The 22538-nt window shown below is 34.1% G+C and overlaps 2 protein-coding genes across 5 annotated transcripts; one reads left to right on the forward strand and one right to left on the reverse strand.

Annotated features, from left to right (window-relative positions):
* Positions 1 to 3126: 3126 nt before the first annotated feature.
* LOC130947617 (uncharacterized protein At4g17910) lies at positions 3127 to 11200 on the reverse strand. 4 transcript variants are annotated; one of them, XM_057876327.1, is made up of 16 exons: positions 10977 to 11200; positions 9447 to 9567; positions 9317 to 9353; positions 8934 to 9055; positions 8463 to 8536; positions 8288 to 8366; positions 8116 to 8205; positions 7542 to 7615; positions 7101 to 7188; positions 5781 to 5903; positions 5592 to 5688; positions 5335 to 5461; positions 5189 to 5240; positions 5060 to 5104; positions 4508 to 4606; positions 3127 to 4392 (listed from the first exon to the last, which is right to left on the reverse strand). In XM_057876327.1, the coding sequence occupies exons 2-16, from the start codon at positions 9555 to 9557 to the stop codon at positions 4240 to 4242; spliced, it is 1371 nt and encodes a 456-aa protein (XP_057732310.1). In that variant the 5' UTR covers positions 9558 to 9567; positions 10977 to 11200; the 3' UTR covers positions 3127 to 4239. The 4 variants fall into 4 exon arrangements, with proteins under 4 accessions (XP_057732310.1, XP_057732309.1, XP_057732311.1 ...); XM_057876326.1 differs by having other exon boundaries at positions 5592 to 5696; positions 5777 to 5903; XM_057876328.1 differs by lacking the exon at positions 4508 to 4606 and having other exon boundaries at positions 5592 to 5696; positions 5777 to 5903.
* Positions 11201 to 12526: 1326 nt separating this feature from the next.
* On the forward strand, positions 12527 to 15648 carry LOC130951757 (uncharacterized). Its single transcript, XM_057880476.1, has 11 exons — positions 12527 to 12754; positions 12948 to 13044; positions 13136 to 13206; positions 13332 to 13381; positions 13475 to 13548; positions 13639 to 13701; positions 14012 to 14099; positions 14732 to 14794; positions 14868 to 14947; positions 15044 to 15115; positions 15209 to 15648. The coding sequence occupies exons 2-11, from the start codon at positions 13013 to 13015 to the stop codon at positions 15288 to 15290; spliced, it is 675 nt and encodes a 224-aa protein (XP_057736459.1). The 5' UTR covers positions 12527 to 12754; positions 12948 to 13012; the 3' UTR covers positions 15291 to 15648.
* Positions 15649 to 22538: the final 6890 nt, after the last annotated feature.

Here is a 22538-nt window from a genome sequence, read left to right on the forward strand (position 1 = left end):
TATCACGGGTCGCCGTGTCCTCACGGGCCTCTCTTCTCCGTCTTCGCAATCTCATCCCGTGAGGCGCGTTTCCTTGCTTCGGGAGTAGATGATTGTGTCGTTTCGTCTTCTCGGGATAGATGAATCTTCTCGGGTGCTCTCCGTTTCCGTTCGGGAAGCGGAGGCGTGTCAGAGACGACTTCGGTGGGAATCTCTCTCTCGGCTTTCAGGAGATGAGGAGTAGCTAGGATCGGTGGTTCGTCGATCATGCTCCTGATCGGCTAGTTGTCGTTCCAGGTTCTGGACCTTATGGCGTAGCTCCTGCATTATTCTGGTGCTGTCGCCGCCAGTTCCTCCGAAGGGTCGCGTCCCTGTGCGTGGTTCAGTACGTTGTCGGGGGACCTTCGTCGTCCTCTTGGTGAGGCGACGGAGGCTGCCCCCTTTGCGCCGGCTGCTCGGCCTTGGTCTCCAGTGCCCGGCACGACGTCCATTTAGGCGTCCCCACAGACGGCGCCAATGTACGGTTGAGCGGTTACCGGACGGTTCGGGTGGAGATTTGGGGAGATGGGAACACCGTTCGCGACTGTGCTGGGATCGGATCTGCCGGGTAGCCGAGCTCTCGTTGTGGGAGGAGGGAGTGTCACCTGCAAAGACACTCCGACGCTCTAGTCAGTTTGTGTGCAGGTGAGAAATAGGTTAGGTAGAAGTGTATGACGTACCTTAGAGGAGGGGTAAGACCCTCCCCTTATATACTATGTCAGATGTGGATCCCACGAGGACAGAACCCACCTTCTTCGAAGTTTTCTTGTACAGCTGTGGTGGCCAGCTGTTTCGGACGCTTGTTCGGGTCGGATATGGGCGCATCATCTGACCGTTCAGGTCGGGTGGTTAGCGGTTCGGGTCGGCCCAAGTTTCCTTTAGACCAGGGCGTAACAAATACCAATCCCCTCTTAATAAATAATAAAGGACTTTTCGTCCCAAATAATTGATTCCGTTAAACACGCAAGTTTTTCTATCAATCTCTGATCTCTCAATAGAACAATTTTCTGTGGTCCGTTAGTTGTCTGCAGTCCATTTGTCAACCTACAATTTAATAGGAATAAATTACATCATACTTTCTCAATAAAATACACACACTAATAAATGATTAAGAATTTACGTGTCTCATGAATAAATATTACGAGTTTATCTGTCTCATTATTTATTAGAAGATTAGATAGGTTACTAAAGTGTGACTAAAGTGTGACCACAATTTCATCTTGTAAAGACAACTGAAAATGCTCCTACTCAAACTTTCCCAAGTGATGGCCTTATACCAGGTGCATCAAGTGACCTCGTGGTGAGTGATAAAACTTTTATTATTGCAGGGGTCAATCTCAATAACATGTTTGATTTGAATGCCAAATTTGATTGTTAATATAAATTTAAGGCTAAGAAACAAAATAAACAACCTAAAGCATCCATCCCATGCCACTATAAAGATGTATTAATTTAGCACGAATTTTTTTAGCAACAACAAAATTCTTAATGCTAAGAGATATTATTTTGCAACAAAAATTTATTAAATAAAAAATATTACAATTTTGATATTTTTCAAAATATATAGATATTTAAAAATGATTGCAATTAAAAGACCTAAGAAATGAAAAATAAATATTCTAATCATATCTTTCTAATATTTATGTTAGCTCTTTTTGTTTTTCGTTCAAGCGTTTTTATTCTTCTTCTTATGCAGAATTTCTATGTTTTTTTTCTTCTCCAAACTAAAATCTCTAATTCTCCATCTTTAATGCCTCACAAAAAATACCATATGATTAACTGATTCGAAATAAATAACAATATGCATTTGTTATAGCTCAAAATTTGAACTTGCTAGACCTCAAATTTAAATACATACTAGATACATGGTGAGATCATAGTACTATGTTTTGACACACAAATGATATCATGTCAAATAATTTGCTGACATTTGAATGAATATACTAATATATATTGGTGAAATTACTTGGTGTCAAAATATATTGTGTTTGCCATCGAAGTTAAATATGAGTACTTACATATCACTTTTTTTATGATCAGTTCAATTAATAGTTTGTTTTAGCATTTTGGTTTGGTTTAAGTATTGAATATCAACTCTTAAAAAAATTTACTAAAGGAGTACAATAAATACTCTCAAATAAATGGATTAAAATCAAAGAAATATCAGAGTGTTTCTTTTATTTATTTTTTTATTAGTGAGATACATAAATCCCTAATTATTTGCTAGTAAGACACACAAATCTTTGACAATGTGTCCAAAACATGTGCACTTTACTGACAATGCGTCCAACTTGGCAAAGCTTGAGCCACGTTAATAACGCCGTAGTTTCGGCAACAAAAAATACAAAAAAATTCCATTAATACATTTTTTGAATCTAGATGATTAAATTATAACAATTAAAAAATTAGAAATTAAATTAGTGTAATTCACCAATTTCAGGGACTAAAATGAGGCTTAACTCAAAAATCAATTGAGTTAAAGAAATCAAATTGAAAAAAAGATCGATATATTCAAATTAAAAAAAATCAGAAACTTAAATGTATTTTCAAATGTTCAAGAGCTTATTTTTGGGCTTGGAGAAAACATCGAAAGACACAACTAATCTATAAAGTAGGGGTGTGCATAGGCCGGGTGAAACCGGGTTTGATGTGACTCAGACCCGACTCGAAATATATACCGGACCTATTTATTAGACCCGAACATGACTCTAGACCCGATGAAACCTATACACTTTCGAGCAACGATTATACCGGGTAAAAATCGAGCCGTTAACATTACATTACCTTGATACCTTCTTATAAGCTAGCATGTGAAAATGTCCAAATTTCTAAGACTCCAACCATTATTTGACATGATAAAATTCACTTAGAAAAATATAACAAGAACCAATTCTTCTCTAAAATTAAAGCATAACCATAATCAATACTAATATTGTCTAATAATACCAAATATTTAAATCAATACAAATAACACAATATTATGCATTAATTAGTCTAAAATCTTGTGCATTTTAAACATAAAACATTAACTTATAGTCTTATAATAACTAATAACACAAAATATTAAGGTTTACAATACTTAAATTTCACATAAGAATAGCCATCATCCATCACTAATAACACAAAATATTAATTGTGTATGATGAGCGGGTCACCGGGTCGATTTCGGGTGACCCGAGCCATGGCCCGGACCCGACACGAAATAATGACCGGGTCTATTTTTCAGACCCTTACCTGACCCTAGACCCAATAAAATCACACCAAATTAGCCCCTAAAATGTTCGGGGCCTAACCGAATCTTTGGATCGGACCGGACCATGCACACCTCTACTATAAAGTGATAAAAAAAAAAAGAGTAATGATCAATTTCGTTTATGAAAGATCATTTGTTTTAAAATTAGTCATCAAAATTTTTTTTAATTAAATTTATTCTTGAAAGATTTTAAATTAATCGAATTAGACCTTCTGTTATTTTCTTTGTTGACACGTCAAATTTGTTAACGAGGCACGAGTAAATAATACTACAACATACACATAAGAGTCTTAGCTAATTATTAGCATAATAAATTTATGACATTAAATCAAATCAAAATCTAATTAAAGGAAGAAGTTAAAGTTATTGGAATTCCTCGATTTGGAATTGATTTGATCAAATTTTATAAATTTATCATGTTACCAATTAAGACTACTAGATGTATGTTGTAATATCACTTAACGTGTCACATCAACAAATTTTGACACCATTGGCAACGAAAGCAATGGAAGGACTAAAATGACTAACTTAAAATTTTGAAGGACAAATTTGATTAAAAAAATCTTTCGGAGAGTAATTTGAAGAATAAGTGATCTTTGGTGACTAATTTAATCATTTACTCATAAAAAAGGTATACACGTTATATATATATATATATCCTCTCTGTCTTTTTTTTTTTTGGATTTTCCACGGTATCTCCTAACTCGACAGGTCAAGAACTAATCCGTCGCGGTACTAAACTCTATTTAAGAGTTTGCCGCTGGCCAATAGATTGCTGCATGCACAAGACAAGATTCGCACAAGGAAAAACCGCAGGAGACAAGCCCAAAGCCAACAAACTGAACAAAGTCTCCTACTCTCTTCAGTTGACAACGCGTTTGACAGTATTTCCTCCATTGCTAATAATAATAATAATAACAACAACAGCAACACAAGTTGAGCAGACTACAACACAAGAAATGTTTGCTTTACCAAAATTTTAGCTTCACACCGAAGTAATCTGCCGTTCCAATGACCGTGGATAAAATATAGGCATACCCAAGCAAGACGGAAAGTGCTGTAATTGATGACGCAGAGAGGGTATCAACAGAGAGATTTACCAAGCCTGTGAGGATATTTGCCTGCATATAAATTAATTAAAAATATTATAACTTAGATCTAGAGAGAGAGAAAGGTATATTTTTTGGTGACTAGAGAGAAAGGTATATGAATGTAACTAAAGGATAGTTTCTTAACCAGAAGAAACGTAGCCAATAAGTTTCGGTTTAGTGCTTCTTCTAGTACTGAAGTTTTACTTCCAGGAATAAGATCACCCAGCATTAGAATTGATAATAGCTGAAATAAGGGAAACACTCAAATTACATATTCCAACCAAATCCTTAATCAGATTCCATATTAGCAATTACAACTTCTGCAAGGTTGCTTTTAGATTCTACCTTTGAGACAGAAATTTAGAGATGGAAAGACAGATGACAAAAAAGAATATTTTGTCCCTATTTCCATAACCAAACCAGTTTCTATGTCTGTTATCTCTATAATTCTGATTCAGAGACAATATCCAAATGCAACATGGACTCAGCAATGCTGTGTATACACTACTGAATTTGGTATGTCAGATTAGTTCAAAAGTTATTCAATTGCACAAATACAATTTGATCACTACTCACTAGTAATATAGAGTGAAAAATAAAAAATGAAAAATAAAAAACTAAGAATACAGACTACAAAGAGAACATGCCCCATCAGATATGTTGGTGATCAAATGAATAGAACCAAAATGAGAATCACCTGAAGGTTGTCGGCCAATACACTAGTAACATATGGCAGGTTGCACTGCATGAAGTATGGACAATAAGTTTTCATCCATCAACCCAAAAGAATCACCTAACTAGAAACCCATAACATAGTGAAGCGTACCGTTCTCCGCGAAATTCTTTCCACATGCTTGTCTAAAAACACAGTTAATAACCTGACAAGGTCATCATGGAAAGTAGAAACAGAACAATTTCAAAGCTTTTGACTTCAATGATACGGAATTAACAAGTTCTGGATTAATTTCATACCAAAATACGATGGACAGAATCCAGACCCTAATCTGAACCCATTTGGTACTTCTTAATCCAGAGGAATGGCTTCCAAAGATAAGATAATTTCCCAGTTGAACACCAACAAGATACATGCCCCAGTATCCTGTTTACAAAATGAGTGTTTACCAAAAAATAAAAATAAAAAATAAAAAAAATCTATGGAAAGTAAAACTATTAGAAATAATTTCATTGTCATAGCACCAAGTTTGAAATATGAAAGGAGCAGTTCTCACCAAATATACTATGAATTCCCTCCTTATTTTGACTAATGATATCCATTCCTCTTTCATCAGAAAGCAAGTATGCGCTCAAACCATGAATCAAACAGAACTGGTACACTTCGAAACAAATATTAAATTGAATAAGAAAATCAGATTCAAAAAGAGAAGCCACAAAGATAATACAGATAAAGGTGTACCTACTAGGACAAGCAAACCAAAAATCCCAGAATACTGCGGCGGAACGTTAACAAATGAAGTAAGGATTGACACGGCAGCAAGTGTGAAGAAGAAATTCCAATGCACACCATATTCACTGACATGTACCTATATGAAGGAATAATGATTATTTTCTTCCTTGAGCGCATCTAGAACCAAAATGGTTGAACTAGAAAAATGGACAATAATACAATTGAAATTCTTATTTCTGTATACCGGTGAAAATGCATTGCGATGGACTTTTTAAACTAAAAACAATCCTGAAAAGGCAGAAAGCTTACTTGCTTCCTTAACAATGTCTTTAACTAATAGTAATGTTAGAATATATTTATGATATTACTATTCATATAAGATCTAGATATATATCTGTTAAGTATCTAAGGAAAGTGGAAAACCACACCTTAAAAGCTAGCTGTTAAGGAGGAAGAACCACTCTCCTTATATACAACATCAAGCATCACATACTACTCGATGTGCCCTGGAGAGCCGACGTCAAGTCCCTAACAATACACCGGCCCTGGAGAGCCGACATCCACGGCGGCTTCACTCTATCGACACTGACCCAACGGTAGCCACTTTAGCCCTTTCCATGGCGCCGACAACCACGCTCTGATACCATTGCTAAGTATCTAAGGAAAGTGGGAAACCACACCTTAAAAGCTAGCTGTTAAGGGGGAAGAACCACTCTCCTTATATACAACATCAAGCATCCCATACTACTCGATGTGGGACTTTGAGCACCCCATAATACCCAAGTCCTAACAATATCGTATTAATTTTATGTTGATTTCATTATTATGATTAGATTCCATCCTCTGCCTAAAATAGGCACTCCTCATTGCACATCACAACACATCCTAATATACAATTTTCTAACAAGTAATGCATTCAGAATTTGCAATTCTGGAAATAGACAGAAATGCAAAACACTGATAGCATTGACTAGATAAAACAATCATGAGGAAAACAGTAGACATATATCATGTCCGTAATTTTTGTTTTCTTTGCTACTACTCTTCTCAGTTATTAGGAGTACAATTGAATTGTTTTTGCAGGATATGCCTCAACTCAAGCCTACCTCTCTTTGATGGCATCAGAGTTTGCAGGCTTGAAAAAACAACAGGGATTGAAATAAGACAAAGATTGTTATGTGATGTCATGTGGAAACTGATTATATCACTTCCAATTTTCAAAAATTGATAGGCGACCAGCTTTGTTAAGACAGTTTTTTGCAAATGCATGTTTGAACATTATGTGTATCTGTCGCTACATAGATGATAGATGATTACAATGAAAAAATTGCACCTGATAATCCACACCAGTCGTAGTGACAAGACGAAGAAACCCTAACGTGATCAGTGGACTAATTGAAACTATTGCAGTCTTCCAATTTCTGAAGCAGGAGAAAAAATGGATATTTCAGAATGCAAAATACAGAACACCAGAGCAAGATTTATAATGGAGCACATAAAGAAAAATAGAAATTTGACCACTTTATATTGGAAAGCCTATAGCAAGGGGATCACATGGACTTTCGGTTTTTACTTATATTCAAAAGCCTATTAGCAAGGGGATCACATGGACTTTTGGTTTTTACCCATTGTATGAGCATGCCATAAGCTCCCTAACTTATTGGGGGTAAGACAACTTAAAATTTATAGAACATAAGATCTATATTTGAGTAAGCATACATACACATTCATTTCTAAATACATACACTGAATGGGGTGAAATTGAAGAACTCACACAGATGTGATATTTCGTGCTTGCCGAGAAACTAATGCATTCGCCAATACAAATGACCCAACTCCAAGATCCATCTAGCATGAAAATTTATGTTACAATTCAATATAACAATCAAATTATAGACTGTACTGCTTGTTAGCAACAGAACAAAAGCAGGGAAACAGAGACCAGAGATAGAAATTAAAATTTCGGATAATCAGCAAGGAGAAGTAACAGCCTAAAGTAATTTTCTTTACATGTACTTTAAGTGTGCATAACCCATTGGAAAAGCAATAAATATTTATAAAAAGTTTAGTTAACTAAAGGATTACAAAAAGTCATTAGTCAAAGCAGAATATGCTGAAGACAAAATAAAAGCATATTGTTTGTGTATAAACTCAGGAATTACGCTCTACGTTCAAGCCAAGAAGTTTTGCTGAAAATCAAGAGCCCTTCTTCCCAATATTAGCAAGTCTTTTACAATTACAGCCTTTGGAACCCGCTTTTCTCATTAACATACAGAAAAATATTTTCCTGGACATTGTCTAGAAGCACCATTTATTTTAGTACATTGGAAAGTGAAGAATAATCATACCAAACTAGTTCCATAAGTTTCAGTCTTTGCATATCTTCTTGGAAATATTCTGAAGTCAACAGCCAAGATGCACAGGAATGTTATAATCATCTGCAAAAATAACTTCTTTATCAACATAATAACAAGTAAAACCAGAAGAGTAGAATAAAATATCAATAGTGACACTTCATACCACAACTACCCTGTATGATGTAATATATTCTCGAATAGAATTGTGCTCTCCTTTGATAGAAATAGATGAAGCAGCAGTCCTGTAGTTCAGGGTATTGAATTTAGCCATGATTAGCTTGACTCATAAGAAATCATGGTATTAATTAGTTATTTCACAAAAGTGTGAGAAAAATTACCTTTTGGCTGCAATACAAACGAATGTTAAGAGCATTAACAAAATTGTGAATATATATGTCCAGTTTGAAAGTACCTGCAACAAACATGTTGATCTAAGAAACCACCAACTCAGAGAATAGAAGAGTAGCATGTTTGTATTATTCACACTGATGAGCCTGGATCTTAGCTTAAGGTTGAAGATAAAACTGAAGAGAATCAACAACAAGCAAAGGGAAACAGGGCACTATAGCAACCCCTCTCCCAAGACAATTTCCAAATTGAATTTCCTTTCTTTTCTTACAGTCTACCCCTTATATCACTCTTTCCCTTAACAGAAAAGACGCATGCACTATGAAAGATGAGTTTTGATTCTTGAAATATGACGCTCTATGTGAAGTTACAGTAATGATTCACAAGAAATGACTCGATCCAAGCCAAAAGCATTATCTATTTGATAAAAAAATGATTTGATAATAGGAAAGAAAACATACCGTGAAACACAACAGCATAGGAACAACAATAATAATAAAATCCAAAGACAATGTAGATAAGTATGCTTTGAAATTACTAGACTTGGAAACTGCATCATCATTCTTCTTCTTCAAGAAGGCACCTATCATTGAGGAAATAAGAAAAAAGAAGCAAGATATGAGAAAACAGATGCTGAATCGAAAGAAACCACATGGTCAGAGACAGGCAGATCAGACCAAAGGGAATCAAAGCGTAAGTTTTGAGAAATTGTAGAGTTCAAATGAACTATAGCAGTTGAGCACAGCAAAACATAGGTAGGATGCGGTGCGAATGAAGTAAACAATAATTAAAAAGGCCATTTACACATTTTGAAAAGAGAGATGAGCACGGAAATGGGACTGACCAGTTGCAGAAGTGGAGTGTCGAATAAGGACCAACATCTGTAGCGGAAGGCAGAGAAAACAAGAACCGGATCATCATCATCATCATTTATGCATGAGAAGGATTAGATTGGAGGAGGGAGAGTAACTCACAGGGACAGTAATCGTAAGAGCAATGATTTCGAGAACAGAGGATCCACTCAAATTGCTCACAAATTCTTCTTTGAGATGCTTGTTGGAGTTGAAGGATTTGAGAGGATCCATGGCACCCACACTGAGAAAAAACGGTACAGAAATGTGATATGCAAATTCAATTTATTTGCAAGGCTCAGCTCAAGTGTTGATCATAAATAAATAAACTAGGGCTCCATTAAGGTAAATTGATGAATTAATTGGATGGAGCTGCATAAAAGATTATACAAAAATAAAATAAATAAAAAATAACAAAAAGGAAAGGATAAATTACACTTACAAGTTACAACCACTCGGAGTTTATCAAAACTACACACACCACCTCAATATTTTACTAGTATACACTCACCTCTCCAGCATTATATTTAATGAGATGTGCTGTCTCTATAGGTCCATTAAATTGAAACATTATTAAATTAAAAATACGTTGTCAAACGTCATCGTTAACCCATAAGTCCATGCATAGAAACAAAAGGATAATACAGAAATCTCTGGATTTTAACTTTGTTATGGGAGATATTTTGCCATTTTAATTGAACAAAGCAAAAGTAAATGGAAAAAAGCACTAGTCTACATGTATAAGGATTTGTTAGTTACATCAACGCCAAGGGGTCTAAGTGTAAGAAGTTCCATGAGTGCCATGTTGATTTAGAGCCTCTACTATAATCCTTGCTTCCTTGGTTCGAAACTTACGATCAGTGTAATGTTTACAATGCATGTAATAAAGGGGTGGTGTGTGTAATTTGATAAATCTCAAACAAAAAGGTTCAGAGGTTCACATAATCACATATATGTATTAAACAAAATTCATCATATGTTATATAGAATAATAAAGCTCAACACAAAGTGAACAAGGTTCACATTAACAAACCAAAATAAAGCATGAAATAACCAACAAAACTCAAGATATGCCACATCCCTAAACCTGCAATAACCTTTCACTCTAATTAAGAGCAACAAACTAAGATAATATTCTTAGTCTGTCAATAGGTCTACTCTATGATTTTCACAAATCATTATTCTCGAACAATCTATGATTTCATCCTCCAAAACCATTATCCATATAAGGAAACTTCAAACCATTGTGGGGAGTAGATCTCAACTCTTCTAGCCCCTTTTATCTTAAATGATATGTCTCAAATCTGAATCAACATTCTATAAGTATGCATTAGCTTTTATATATCACTTCCAAATGCAGCGCCATAATTCAATCTCCCTTGCCAGATTCAATTGCAAGGGGTTTGAAGAAAAAAGAGGCTCCATGTAGCACAATAACAACAGAAACAGTCAGGAGCAGAAGTATCGTAACCCCAATCTTATTACTTATGTTGTAGGCATCAATCAACACAGTTATCACTTACAGCAACAAATTCGAAAAATATTAGCAGCAACAAGCCAACAACATTTAAAATTTTCACTTATAGCAGCAGAAACAACAACACTGGTAGGAAAATGAAGAAGAACGAAAGAGCAGCAGAAGCAACATCGCACCTTCTACACAAATTCACAGAACAGCAGAAGCAGAAAGGCGGGCGTGGCGTGGCGTGAGCGGAATTAGAGCATCAGAGAGTCAATGTAGCAGCAGAATCAAAAGCGCAGAGCAGCATTTAACAAGAAAAGAGACGGTGGCGGCGAACCGTAAAGGCGCAGGCGGCGACGGCGACAGAAGAGCGGCAGCGATGAACAGTTGGAGATGGAGATGAATCAGATTATCAGAATATTTGGCTTAAGTATTCTTTAAAAGTTGTAGAAAATAAAAAGTAAGTAATTTTTTAAATTTTTTAAACAACTGTTATCATAAAAATGGATATAAAAAATTAAAATAATATATTATTAAATTCAAAAGTTTATTAAAGACTAAAATTTAAAGAATAAATAATATTTTTTTAAAAAAATGACAAATTAGTCTTATTACTTAGGTGTATAGTTTAGATAATCTAATTATTTAATTATTTTTAAAAAATTGAAAAGTAACTACTAAATTAGCACTCCAAAATTTAGACAAAATAATCAAATTAATTTTTCATGTTTTCATTAATTAAATGTTAATTTTTTTATGAACTTTTTTTTAAATTTTTTAAAATTAGAAATGAGATTTGAAATTGTCTTCTTTAGGTGAGTATAAAAAATTAAGTTTTTTGAACTCTAAAACATTGATTTTATGAACACTTTTACTTATACACCTTAACAACTATTTATATTTTCTGTCACCTTTATCAAGTAAAATCAAAGTAATGAAATCAAATTAACAATTATCCTACACTGCATTCATTTACATATATGTTGTGGGATAAAAATAGAATAGAACATTCAATCAATCCTAAAAATTAACATGAGTGACGTTTATAAAGTTTAGAAATTAAATAAAAATAATTAAAATTTTAAAGATTAAACTAAAATTTGTGTACAAATTTAAAGACTAAATTACGTATTATCTCTGTTATTATTGTGTAATAATTTATAAATATATATAGAAAACAGAAAATGTTTATCCACAATGTTAGTATTTAATGCAATGATAACGTTATAAAAGAATGAATATTATTATTTTTATTTTGATAATGTTTTTTTTAATAAATTTATGTAAATATACAATAAAAAGAATTATATGTAAAATGACATCATCAAAACTTAAATAATATTGTTATTTTCTTTTAAAAATTTACATCAAATTAAACTACTTTTTTTTTTTTTTGGATCATACACACTCGCACACTTATTTATACACACTAAAGGTTCTATTACAATTCAGCTACAGCTGGTATTGCAACCTGGGATGTGGCTAATGGGCTATTACGAGGCTAACATATTGGCTTGGTACAATGTCTCTGCCACATCAAATGAAACTAATTTTGTGCTAAAAGGTTTACCCTACCACTAGATGGGCTTTCAAAAAGGATATACAAAAGAAAGCCCAATTAAATCCATGTAATTGGACTTCAAGTGAAATATTAAATTGGTCTGGGCTTTTCTTTACTTTGGCCCATGTATGTTTCTTACAATTTCCGTAGATGTCGTTCTCTCTCTCTCTCTCTCTCTCTCTTCGAATTGCGGATTCTCCCTCATCCACCAATCCATGTATCTGTATTTATTGACTGTATCTATTTCAAATCTAAAATCAGAATATTCGAATTTCACCGCTTCGAAACCCTTCCGTTTATCACTTTATCCCCAAATTTTGAAATCCAAATAATCTTCGCTGTTCTCAAGTAATCTCTCCTAAGTCTTCATCACAGCACCAAGCAATCTTCGTCGTCTTCATTTCTCTGGTACACTTCAATTCCTTCTTTCTCTCTTGTTTCTGCATTCCTGCTTCGCTTTCTCTCTTGTTTTCGCTTCAAAATTCTGGTTGTTGACTTGTTTGTAAGAGATTTTCCTGCACTTTTCACGCATTTGTTTTTTGTCATGAATTTTTTCGAATTTGCTTGTGATTTATTATTTTGCTTATCTCTGCTTTCAAAGCCACTAGGCAAAGACGGAATCTAGGGTTTGTAGCTGTAGTTCTCATCATTTGAAGATAATTCACTATGAAGTTCCTCGAGTGTCCTTCCTTGGATCGGTAATTGTGGTTTCAAACGAATTTGAGTTGAATTATGGGATTTTATTACATAATTTTGGTATATTGTAAGCGTCTCGTGAAACTTGTCCAGACTTAACGATTTCTTTGGTGATTTGAATTTGGGAGAACGTACTATAAGAGGATGCCTTGAAGCTTATACTTGTAAGGACTAATTAGTGACTTTTAAGTTTCAACAGAATTGATTTTGGATTTGGATTTGGATTTGCTCTCTGGGTTTGGGTTAGTAATAGTAATTAACAACCTATTTTCTTTTAATAATTCCGTAGGCAAACATGCTGGAACAGATAAAAAACTCTCTATCAGTTTGGAGAATGAGGTAAATGACTCTGATAAAGTTGGGTTGTGGTAATAGGATCTTTTTTTACAATTTGTTCATAGAATATTTTTTTAAAAACTGCTTCAATTTCAGATGCTTGAACTTATTGAGAAATCATCTAGCCCTGATTCTCCCCCGCCGGATGACATGTTATTAACCAGATCCAGGTGGCCTTTACTGTGTGGAGAGGTTTCATAAATTGTAAATACCAATTAAGTGCTTTCTTTTTACATGTTCTAATTATGTTTTCTTTCCAGTCGAAGGACATTGATTTACCTTATTCTTACCCTGTATCACATGTATCCGGACTATGACTTCAGGTATTGACGTATAAAAATATGATAAAGGGGTTATGGGTAATGCTACTGTCAGCTTAGTTGGCGACATGGCAACCCACTATATAATCCTTTTATCATTTTTTTCTTTTTGGGAGTGTTGTCAAAAGGCTTGACAGACAGTTCATAAAACTGTTGCTCTTGGAGCTGAGAGTTCAAGTCTCTCCATTTCCCAAGTCTTTTTTCCGGTCTTTTCTTTGGTTGTTTTTACCTTGTTAAACTTCTAAACTGAGTGTCTCTGTTGTTGCATTCTTTAATTTTTCTTACAATACCATACACCTGTAATGGTTTTTAGTGCAGTCAAAGCTCACCAGTTTTTCACAGAGGAATCATGGGACAGTTTTAAGCTTATCTTTGACACCTACATGTTTGAAGCCTCAAAGGTACTATGATTGATACTGTCTATTTCTTGTTTTAAGTGTTACTTTTTACTTTTGTATTACTTGCAGCCGTGGTCTTTTGTGTCCCCACATCTTTAATGTCTGGGATTGTGATGTTTGGGCAGGTTGTAAAATATATGGTATCTACAAATTCAAGATTTCATTTTTATGACATTGTAGATCCCAGAGCGTGTTTGATGGTCTTGTCTAGATGCACCTAATGATCTTAATTGTGCAACGTTAAATTTCAAAACATATTCTTTCCTAATTATGTTTATTTATATATCACAATTAACACACTATTTATTCCTAGATTTTAAACATGAACTAATCAACAAAACAGTTTGATCATTAGATAACAACAGTAGTAATTATATCAATAATTTAACACATTGGTATATAATAATATTTTTTATTGTTCTATATATCATTTCTTCATCAATTTTGGAAAGTCATAAATATTGTCAAGTCCCACTGCTTTTTGTTTGGCATCTTAGGATCTCAGGGGTTAGAAAAGGCTAAACATATTAATGCACACAATGAACATCTTAGCTGTTGTTGTTGTTAGCAATAGTGATTACTTTTGGTATAGTGGTTTCCTTTCCTTGGTTTTGATTAACTTGTCAAAACTGCAGGAATGGGATGAAACTGTTGGGGATGTTTCTCTACTGGACACCTTGTACATGGCTCTTGATGAGGTGAATTACGCTTGTTTCCGAACGTGAATGTTGGTGATCCCGAAAGGCATTTTTTTGATACCTTGTCTTGCAGGTTGTGAAGTTAGGGGATTGTGAAATTTATGGTTATGTTCCTGACTCCGAAGCTGATCCGTTAGTGGAAAAAGGAGCAATGTAAATTATCATCACAAGCGAAAAATTAAAGCTGTAACCTCATTCATTTTACCTGTTATGTATTATTCTGATAATTTTCTTATCTATTTTCTGTAGATGGTCCTTTAATTTCCTCTTTTACAATAGAAAGCTAAAACGGATCGTGACTTTCCGTTTCAGTTGTTTTAGGTAGGATTTCATATTCTCTTTCAATTGTCTGGAACTACTTTTTACTTTTTGTTTGCATCGTATTCAGCCTTACAACAATGCTGTTTCTGGCAGTAACTTGGTTGCTGATGGATTTCTTATGGATGGAGTACTCAACGAGGATGATGATGAAATATTTGCTGACATGGATATATGAGACAACACTGCACGTGTTATGCTAGTTTATCAAGACCCCCTTGACGTCCCATGTGTTTATCTGATCAGTTTCCAGTTCTCGTGTTTAGTTCTGTAAAATAAAGCAAATCTATGTGAAGCTTGAGTGGTAGATCTAGCATTTGTATCATCTTATGTGCATATTGTAGAGTTAGTATATATGTGTGTCGTCCTCTTATATGCACATAGATTCCGAATCTGAATCGAGTTGTTTGTAGATAACTAATCGTAGTTAGCACATCTCTGGTGTGTAAATAACAGACACTTCCTTGGTTGGAAGTGGAGCAACGATCGTTGGATATTTGTTTATCTTCTTCTGAAAAGGATGCTTTCTTTGTTCACCTTGGATATTTGTTTATATTCTGATAACTTGTATCCGTTTCAAGCATTTTTCATGCACAAGTAAAAGCAGGACAACATTTATTGCACATTGTGGCAGTGGTGCAACTGTGTTTTGTTAGGGGGTAGTGATGTAAAATTATTTTGTTTAATAGAAACCTCTCATATACATTCGGCCATGTTATTTCGTTGAGAAAAGTATATAGGCGATAGTAAACGTGTCCTTCAGCATAGTTTAACTAAAATTATTTTATTTCCTTATACTTATGTTTTTTTCATGTTTAGTGCACCTGAGATGTAGCACGACATTTACGTTGTTTACATTTTCTGATGTCTACTTAGTGGAAAATAACATGCATGCTTTGCTTTATCCCTTTTTTCCTTTTGTCATCTCTTTTCACTATATATGTCCTTAGCGTAGCACTACCATTTACGCATTAAATGAAAAAGATACGATTAAGAACCTTCGACCAATTAGCATAGTTGGTTATGTATAAGGTGATCTCTAAGGTATTAGTCAGGAGAATGAGATTAATTATGTCAGACCTAGTTGGAGAGATGCAGAGTGCATTTGTCAAAAGTTGAAAAATACATGATGTGACTCTTATTGCAAGTGAAATTATATATTGGCTAAAAATGAAAAAAAAGAAAGCGGCAATAATCAAACTGGACTTTTAAAAGGCTTACAACAGGGTCAAATAGAGCTTTGTGGACATTGTTATGCAGAAAATGGGTTTGAGGTGAAGGTGGAGAGAGTGGGTTATGGAGTGCGTGGGCACAACTTCTATGTTGGTCTTGATAAATGGTTCACCAACTAAGCCATTCAAGATGGAAAGAGGTATGAGACAAGGTGATCCCTTATCTCCATTCTTGTTTGTACTTGTTGTTGATGTACTATATAGAATGATTCGGGAGGCAGTTAGAAATGGCCGGATATTCCCTTTATTTGTTGGGAGAGATAACATAGAATTGTCACACCTTCAGTTTGCCAATAACACTGTCTTGTTCTGTCCACCAGAGGAGGAGACTATTAAGAACTACAAGAGGCTCCTACGATGTTTCGAGTTGATGTCGGAGCTTAGCATCAACTTCAATAAATCTAGCTTGATCCCAATCAATTGTGAACATTAGTGGGTTCAAAGTATGTGCAACTTGTTGGGATGCAAGGAAGTTGCTTAGCCGGTCAGATACTTTGGAATTCTTTTAGTAGAGAAAAAGCTCAGCTTATGAAAATTGAAGGTTCTAAACAAAGCGGAAAAGTTGGTGTTCATCAAAGCAGTATTAAATAGCTTACCTGTTTATTATTTAAGCTTATACAAGATGTCGAAAGCTGTGGTAGAAAAACTAATTTCATTACAGAGAAGATTTTTGTGGAGTAAGGAGGATGGAAGGAAGGGTATGTCTCTGGTTAGTTGGGAAGTAGTCCAAGCTCCGAAGAAGCTAAGGGTTTAGGAGTCGGAGATGTGATGATTCGTAACACCGCACTCTTGTTTTAAGTGGTGGTGGAGGTTCTCTAAGGAGGAGTGTCCGCTATGAAAGAAGGTGGTATGCTCTTGTAATAATCTCTCCCCTAATGAGCTGTTGTCCACCCAGGTTTTACCTACTAGGGGGTCCTTGGAAGGACATTTGTTAGCTACAGATTAAGGAGTAACATATAAGAGAAAAGATCACAACTTGTTTGTCCATGGAGGTTGGTGATGGCAGAAGAACTAATTTTTAGAAAGACGTCTGGCTAAGTTGTGGTCCTCTAAAGAATAGGTTTCCAAGGCTTTTCTCGGTTTCAATTCAGAAAGGCTCTGTCATAGGGACTTGTGGGTTTTGGGATGGGTTAAAGTGAATATGGAACTTCCAATGAAAACATGAGCTGTTCCAATGAGAGTTGGAATTTGTGAATCAATTACACAATACTTTCAGACCGGTTAAATTAGCCTCTGATTGAGAGGATAGAGTTGTCTAAAAGTTTGACAGACAAGGTATTTTTTTTACTAATTCTTTTGTGCAAGTGCTACAGGCGAAAACGCTTCCGGATGACGTAACAAGTTATAGCTTTACTAAGACTCTTTAGAAATGATTAGTCCCTCCAAGAGTAGAGCTGTTTGCCTGATTTGTATTGATAGGTATGGTGAATACAAAGGAGAAGTTGTGTCGGTTAGGAATTGTTAATCAAGGAGATAATTTGTGTGTATTATGTAATAAGGATGTTGAATATGTTCACTGAATTTACTTGACATACAGGTGTGGTGTGCTTAGTTAGCTGTTTTTGGCAGACAATGGTCCTGTCTAGGTACTTTAAAGGAACATTTTTAAAGCTGGACATGTGTTACAAGTAGAAAAGAAGAGCATAACAAGTAGTTCATAATTTACTTTGCAGTTGTTTGGAGCGTTTGGTTAAAAAAAAAACAGAAAATTATTTCAGAACATAGAAAAAAGTGCTGAAGAAATCTTCAACATGTTTCTAATTCATTATAAGGAGTGGAGGTGTGCGAAAATCCCTTTTGTTGTTGATGACAATGTCAAAGATGACATCAGAATAGCTATTGATATGAGATCTTACTAAATATTTTTAAGATGTTGTTTTATTTTTTTTTTTAATTTTTTTGCTCTATTTGTGTGTTGAGCTTTCTTTCATTTAAAAAAAAAAAAGTATGTGTCTAATCATCTTGGCTGAGGTTAAGTTTTTTGGATGACATTTGGTATTCTTATGAGTTATGACAACTAATCATATACTTAAACAAAGTCTTATAGGAGGATTGTGCCTACTTGATCTCTATATATATGGCATTTGACATAGGTTAGTGATTTATTTTGCGCCACTTGTTGCAATTTTCCCAAGTTTAGCTTTGATGTAATTGGCTCACACCCCAATTGCCTCGAGTGCTGGCTGCGATTATAATTACATGTTCAAATGGCATATAGAATATGTGCATTCATTATCTAAAAGTAATTTAATCAATATTGAAATAATTTTGTTAGCTTTTATATATGTATGTTAGTAACTCTGCATGTCAGTTCTACTAGCTGGCTAGCAAACTTGTTCTTCATAGCGTGGAGACTAAAGCTTTCATTAGAAAGTGGAAAAGCCGAATAAATTATATATTACTTGCACATTATCGTCACAAAGCCATCTGCTTCCGAAGAGTTTTTACTTTTTAATATTGACGTCATTTTATTCAAGATATAAATATCTAACAGACTTTTTCTTTTAAAGCAACTTCAATGGTATAAAAATGGAGTCTTTTTTCTGGCATGAGACTTTGAAACATTGGAGTGGAAAGGAATTGAGTTCTTTTAAGACCAAAGAGGAGAGTCTTTTTACAGAGGAACTCTTACAATCCAATGGAACTTTGATACATGATAAATTAATCAAAAAAATAAATTAAAATAATAATTAAATTATATTAAATAATTATATCTTTGTTTAATGAAAGATTTATATTAATAAATTAAATATAATTTAATTATTTAATATAATTATTTAATTATTTAATATAATTATTTAATTAATAATTTATATTAATTATTTAAATCATAATTAATATAAATAATTATGCTAAATTAATATTAAATATTATTTATATTATTATATTAAATTATAATTAATTAAATTTGTTTACATAAAAAAAGACTTGATTGAATACATATGTAAATTTTACAATGCTTGTCGTCAACTATAGATCTCCATTATGTTTTTCTTTAGGGTTAAGTATGGTTTTGGTTCCAAAGGTTTTTAATCAGAATCGAAACCGTCCCTCATCTAATTTTCGATTTAGAATCATCCTTAACATTTTTTTTCGAATTAAAATCGTTCTTTTTATTTTTTTGGACAAAAATATCCTCACTACTACCAACACAATTACCTCCTCTACCACCACCACCACCACCAACACTAACACTACCGCCACAACCTCCACCAACAGCACTACCAACACCACCACCAGCACCACAACCACCACCAACACCACCCCCAACGCCACCGCCATCCCCCTCCCCCCTTTTCCCTTCCCCCACCCCGACGTCCCCTCCCCCTCCCGTCTTCCCTTCCCCCCCACCCCCACCCTGCGTCCCCTCCCCCTCCCCGTCTCCCCTTTCCCACTCCAACCTCCACCTCCACCTCTATACAGAGAAGTAGAAACAGAAAATCAACAAATTCAAGCACAAATTTAATACAAGCAGAATCAACAAATCAACACAAAGTCAAACCAACAAATTCAAGCACAAAGCTAAATCAACATAGAAGCACAAAGCCAAATCAGAAATTCAAAGCACAAAGAAGCAGATGCAGAAGGCAGAGACAGCGGCGGACCTCTTCTCCCTTCGCGCTCCCTTCCCCCTTTCCCCGAAGAGCAGAGCGGCGGCGGCAGCAGCGAAGAGCGGTGGCGGTAATGAAGACCGGTGGCGGCGGCGAGGAGAGTAGAAGAAGAAGAAGAAGAAGAAGAAGGTGGTGGTGGTACGGTGATGCGGTGCAGTGTCGTAGGTCGGCAAGGCGGCGGTGCAGTGGTGCGGCGGTCTCCCTTCCCTCCCCCTCCCCCTTTATTCTCGCGCCCCCTGCTTTCTTTCTCTCCTCACCCCCTTCTGGTATCCCTTTCTTTCTTTTTTCTTATTTTATTTTATATTTATTTTATTTTATTTTATTAAAATAGGGGTAGTTTAGGAATTAAATTAAAAATTTTATTAAAAATAACGATTTTAATATGAAAAAAAACGTTAAGGATGATTCTAAATCGAAAATTAGATGAGGGACGGTTTCAATTCTGATTAAAAACCTTTGAGACCAAAACCATACTTAACCATTTTTCTTTATAGTAAGTAATTTTACGAATTAGTTTAATCTCGAATTATATATTGTGTATTATTGTTATATATGAAGTTATTAATTTTTTTAATATTAATATTTTTAATAGTAAATTATTTTTGAATTTTTAAATTTTAATAATATTATTGTAAAAAATAGTAACTATATTAATTTTAATTAATTAATTAAGTGGAGCTATAATAAAGACTAAAGTTAGTTCTTCTTAATAGAAAAAAAAGAGATGCTTTGAGTTCATATTTATTGTTTATGACATGTGAGCCATAAATAAGAATTTGGATGAGTTCCTGTTGAGGATCTCCTTCGCATGATACAATTGCCCGTTGATAAGTTTCAACGTCAATGATATATATATATAAGTTTTGCATAATTTAAAATTCTTTTTCTTCCTCCTTTTTATTTTTTGCTGCTTCTTCTTCTTCTTCTTTTTCATTATAATTAGAATAATTAGAATTTTTTTGTTAGAGTATAATTAGAATTTTTTTATTCATTTTTTCTTCTTATGTACCTTCTCAAATTTCTTCTTATTTTACTCTCTTAACAAAAATAAAAATAAAAAATCAAATAAAGAAGAAGACAAAATACATAATATTGCAAAATTTTAGAAAATGATGAACCTACATTTATTTAACTAAAAGACAGAAAGAAATAAGAAAAAAAAATACAGCATTAAAAAAAATATTTTTGTGCATTTGTAGCAAAATTTCGGTATAAAAACTACGAAATTTATGTGTTATTATTAAAAAATTTCAGTGTATTTTTATTCTAATTTCAGAGTTAATTGAGGTGCATTCTAATATCAACCTCAAACCAAAAGTGCACCTTATTTAAATCTAGAATGCACCGAAATTAAATCTAGAATGCACGAAAATTACTTAATAATAACCCTCAATGCACCGAAATTACTTAATGATAACCCTCTTAAAACCTAGTGTCACAATTAAAAAATTTCGATGTAAAAATTGAGAAGTTTATGTGTATTGATTAAAAAATTTTGATGTTATTTCCTGATAAACTCAAAACTTCTTCTCTTCCTTCTTCATCATTATCATCATTTTCTTTTCTTGTGCATCTTCTTCTTCTTATTTTACTCTCTTAATAGGAAGAAAAATAAGAAGAAAAAATCAAACAAAGAAGAAGAAGAAACACATAATGTTACAAAATTACTAGGAAGAGGATGAACTTACATTCATCCAACTAAAAGAAAAAAAGAAAAAAGATACCGCATTAAAAAACTATTTTTGTGTATTTGTAGCAAAATTAAAATTAAGAAATTTATATATTATTGTTAAGAATTTTCGGTTTATTTTTATTCTGATAAGTTATGCGTAATTCAAAACTCTTTCTCTTTCTCCTTATCTTTTGTTGTTTATTTCAATTTCTCATCATTTTTCTTGGGAGAAAAAATCAAACAAAAAAGAAAAAAATACATAATGTTGCAAAATCAACAGAAAGAGGAAGATAAAAAAATACAGCAACAATAATAGTAATAAAAAAACGACAATGAGATGAAACACGCGAAAAAGAAGAAAGAACGCGAAGAAAAACGAAAAGAAACACAATTAGCAGGAGAAGAAGAAGAAGGAGGAGGAAGAACGCGGGATACAAAATGGTGTGATTTCACGCGCGCGCGTTATGTAAGCAGATTTTGTTAGATAGAATTAACTTGGTTGAACTTGTTTAGCAAAAAGGTTTGTATGTGTAGGAAGACTGCATTTTTTTTATTGATCGAAACAAATATCAGAAGTTGGTATAAGTATTCACCCTGGTTAATTTTTATGCCATGCATGAATCTTTAGCATTCTACATCTTACAATGATTATACTTGTGTCATAGATACCTTGTCATCAGCGTGGAAACTGAAATATCAACCAAATGGGGTTGAAATTTACAAGGCAGGGGCCACAAAAAAGTTGATGACTTGAATTTACAGAATCACATTATCAATTATCTTACCAAGAATTTTATTCAAAACTTGGTATCTAAGCAACGGAGACGGATGCTCATTGCCGGCTATGATCTTGACATGACATATATCCCGGGCAGAATATTGGCAATGTCATTTCCTGCAGAACGAATGCA

Source organism: Arachis stenosperma, chromosome 9, assembly GCF_014773155.1.
Source record: "Arachis stenosperma cultivar V10309 chromosome 9, arast.V10309.gnm1.PFL2, whole genome shotgun sequence".
NCBI lineage: Eukaryota > Viridiplantae > Streptophyta > Magnoliopsida > Fabales > Fabaceae > Arachis > Arachis stenosperma.

Excerpts from the sequence above, each read along its gene's own strand:
- LOC130947617 (XM_057876326.1), bottom strand. The coding sequence starts at position 9,557 with ATGGATCCTCTCAAATCCTTCAACTCCAACAAGCATCTCAAAGAAGAA. Across the intron at positions 9,354-9,446 it reads CTCTTACGATTACTGTCCCT|ATGTTGGTCCTTATTCGACA; the intron begins GTGAGTTACTCT and ends CTTCCGCTACAG. Across the intron at positions 5,105-5,188 it reads AAAGAATTTCGCGGAGAACG|TGCAACCTGCCATATGTTAC; the intron begins GTACGCTTCACT and ends TACTTCATGCAG.
- LOC130951757 (XM_057880476.1), top strand. The coding sequence starts at position 13,013 with ATGAAGTTCCTCGAGTGTCCTTCCTTGGATCG. Across the intron at positions 13,207-13,331 it reads ATGCCTTGAAGCTTATACTT|GCAAACATGCTGGAACAGAT; the intron begins GTAAGGACTAAT and ends ATAATTCCGTAG. Across the intron at positions 13,382-13,474 it reads CTATCAGTTTGGAGAATGAG|ATGCTTGAACTTATTGAGAA; the intron begins GTAAATGACTCT and ends CTTCAATTTCAG.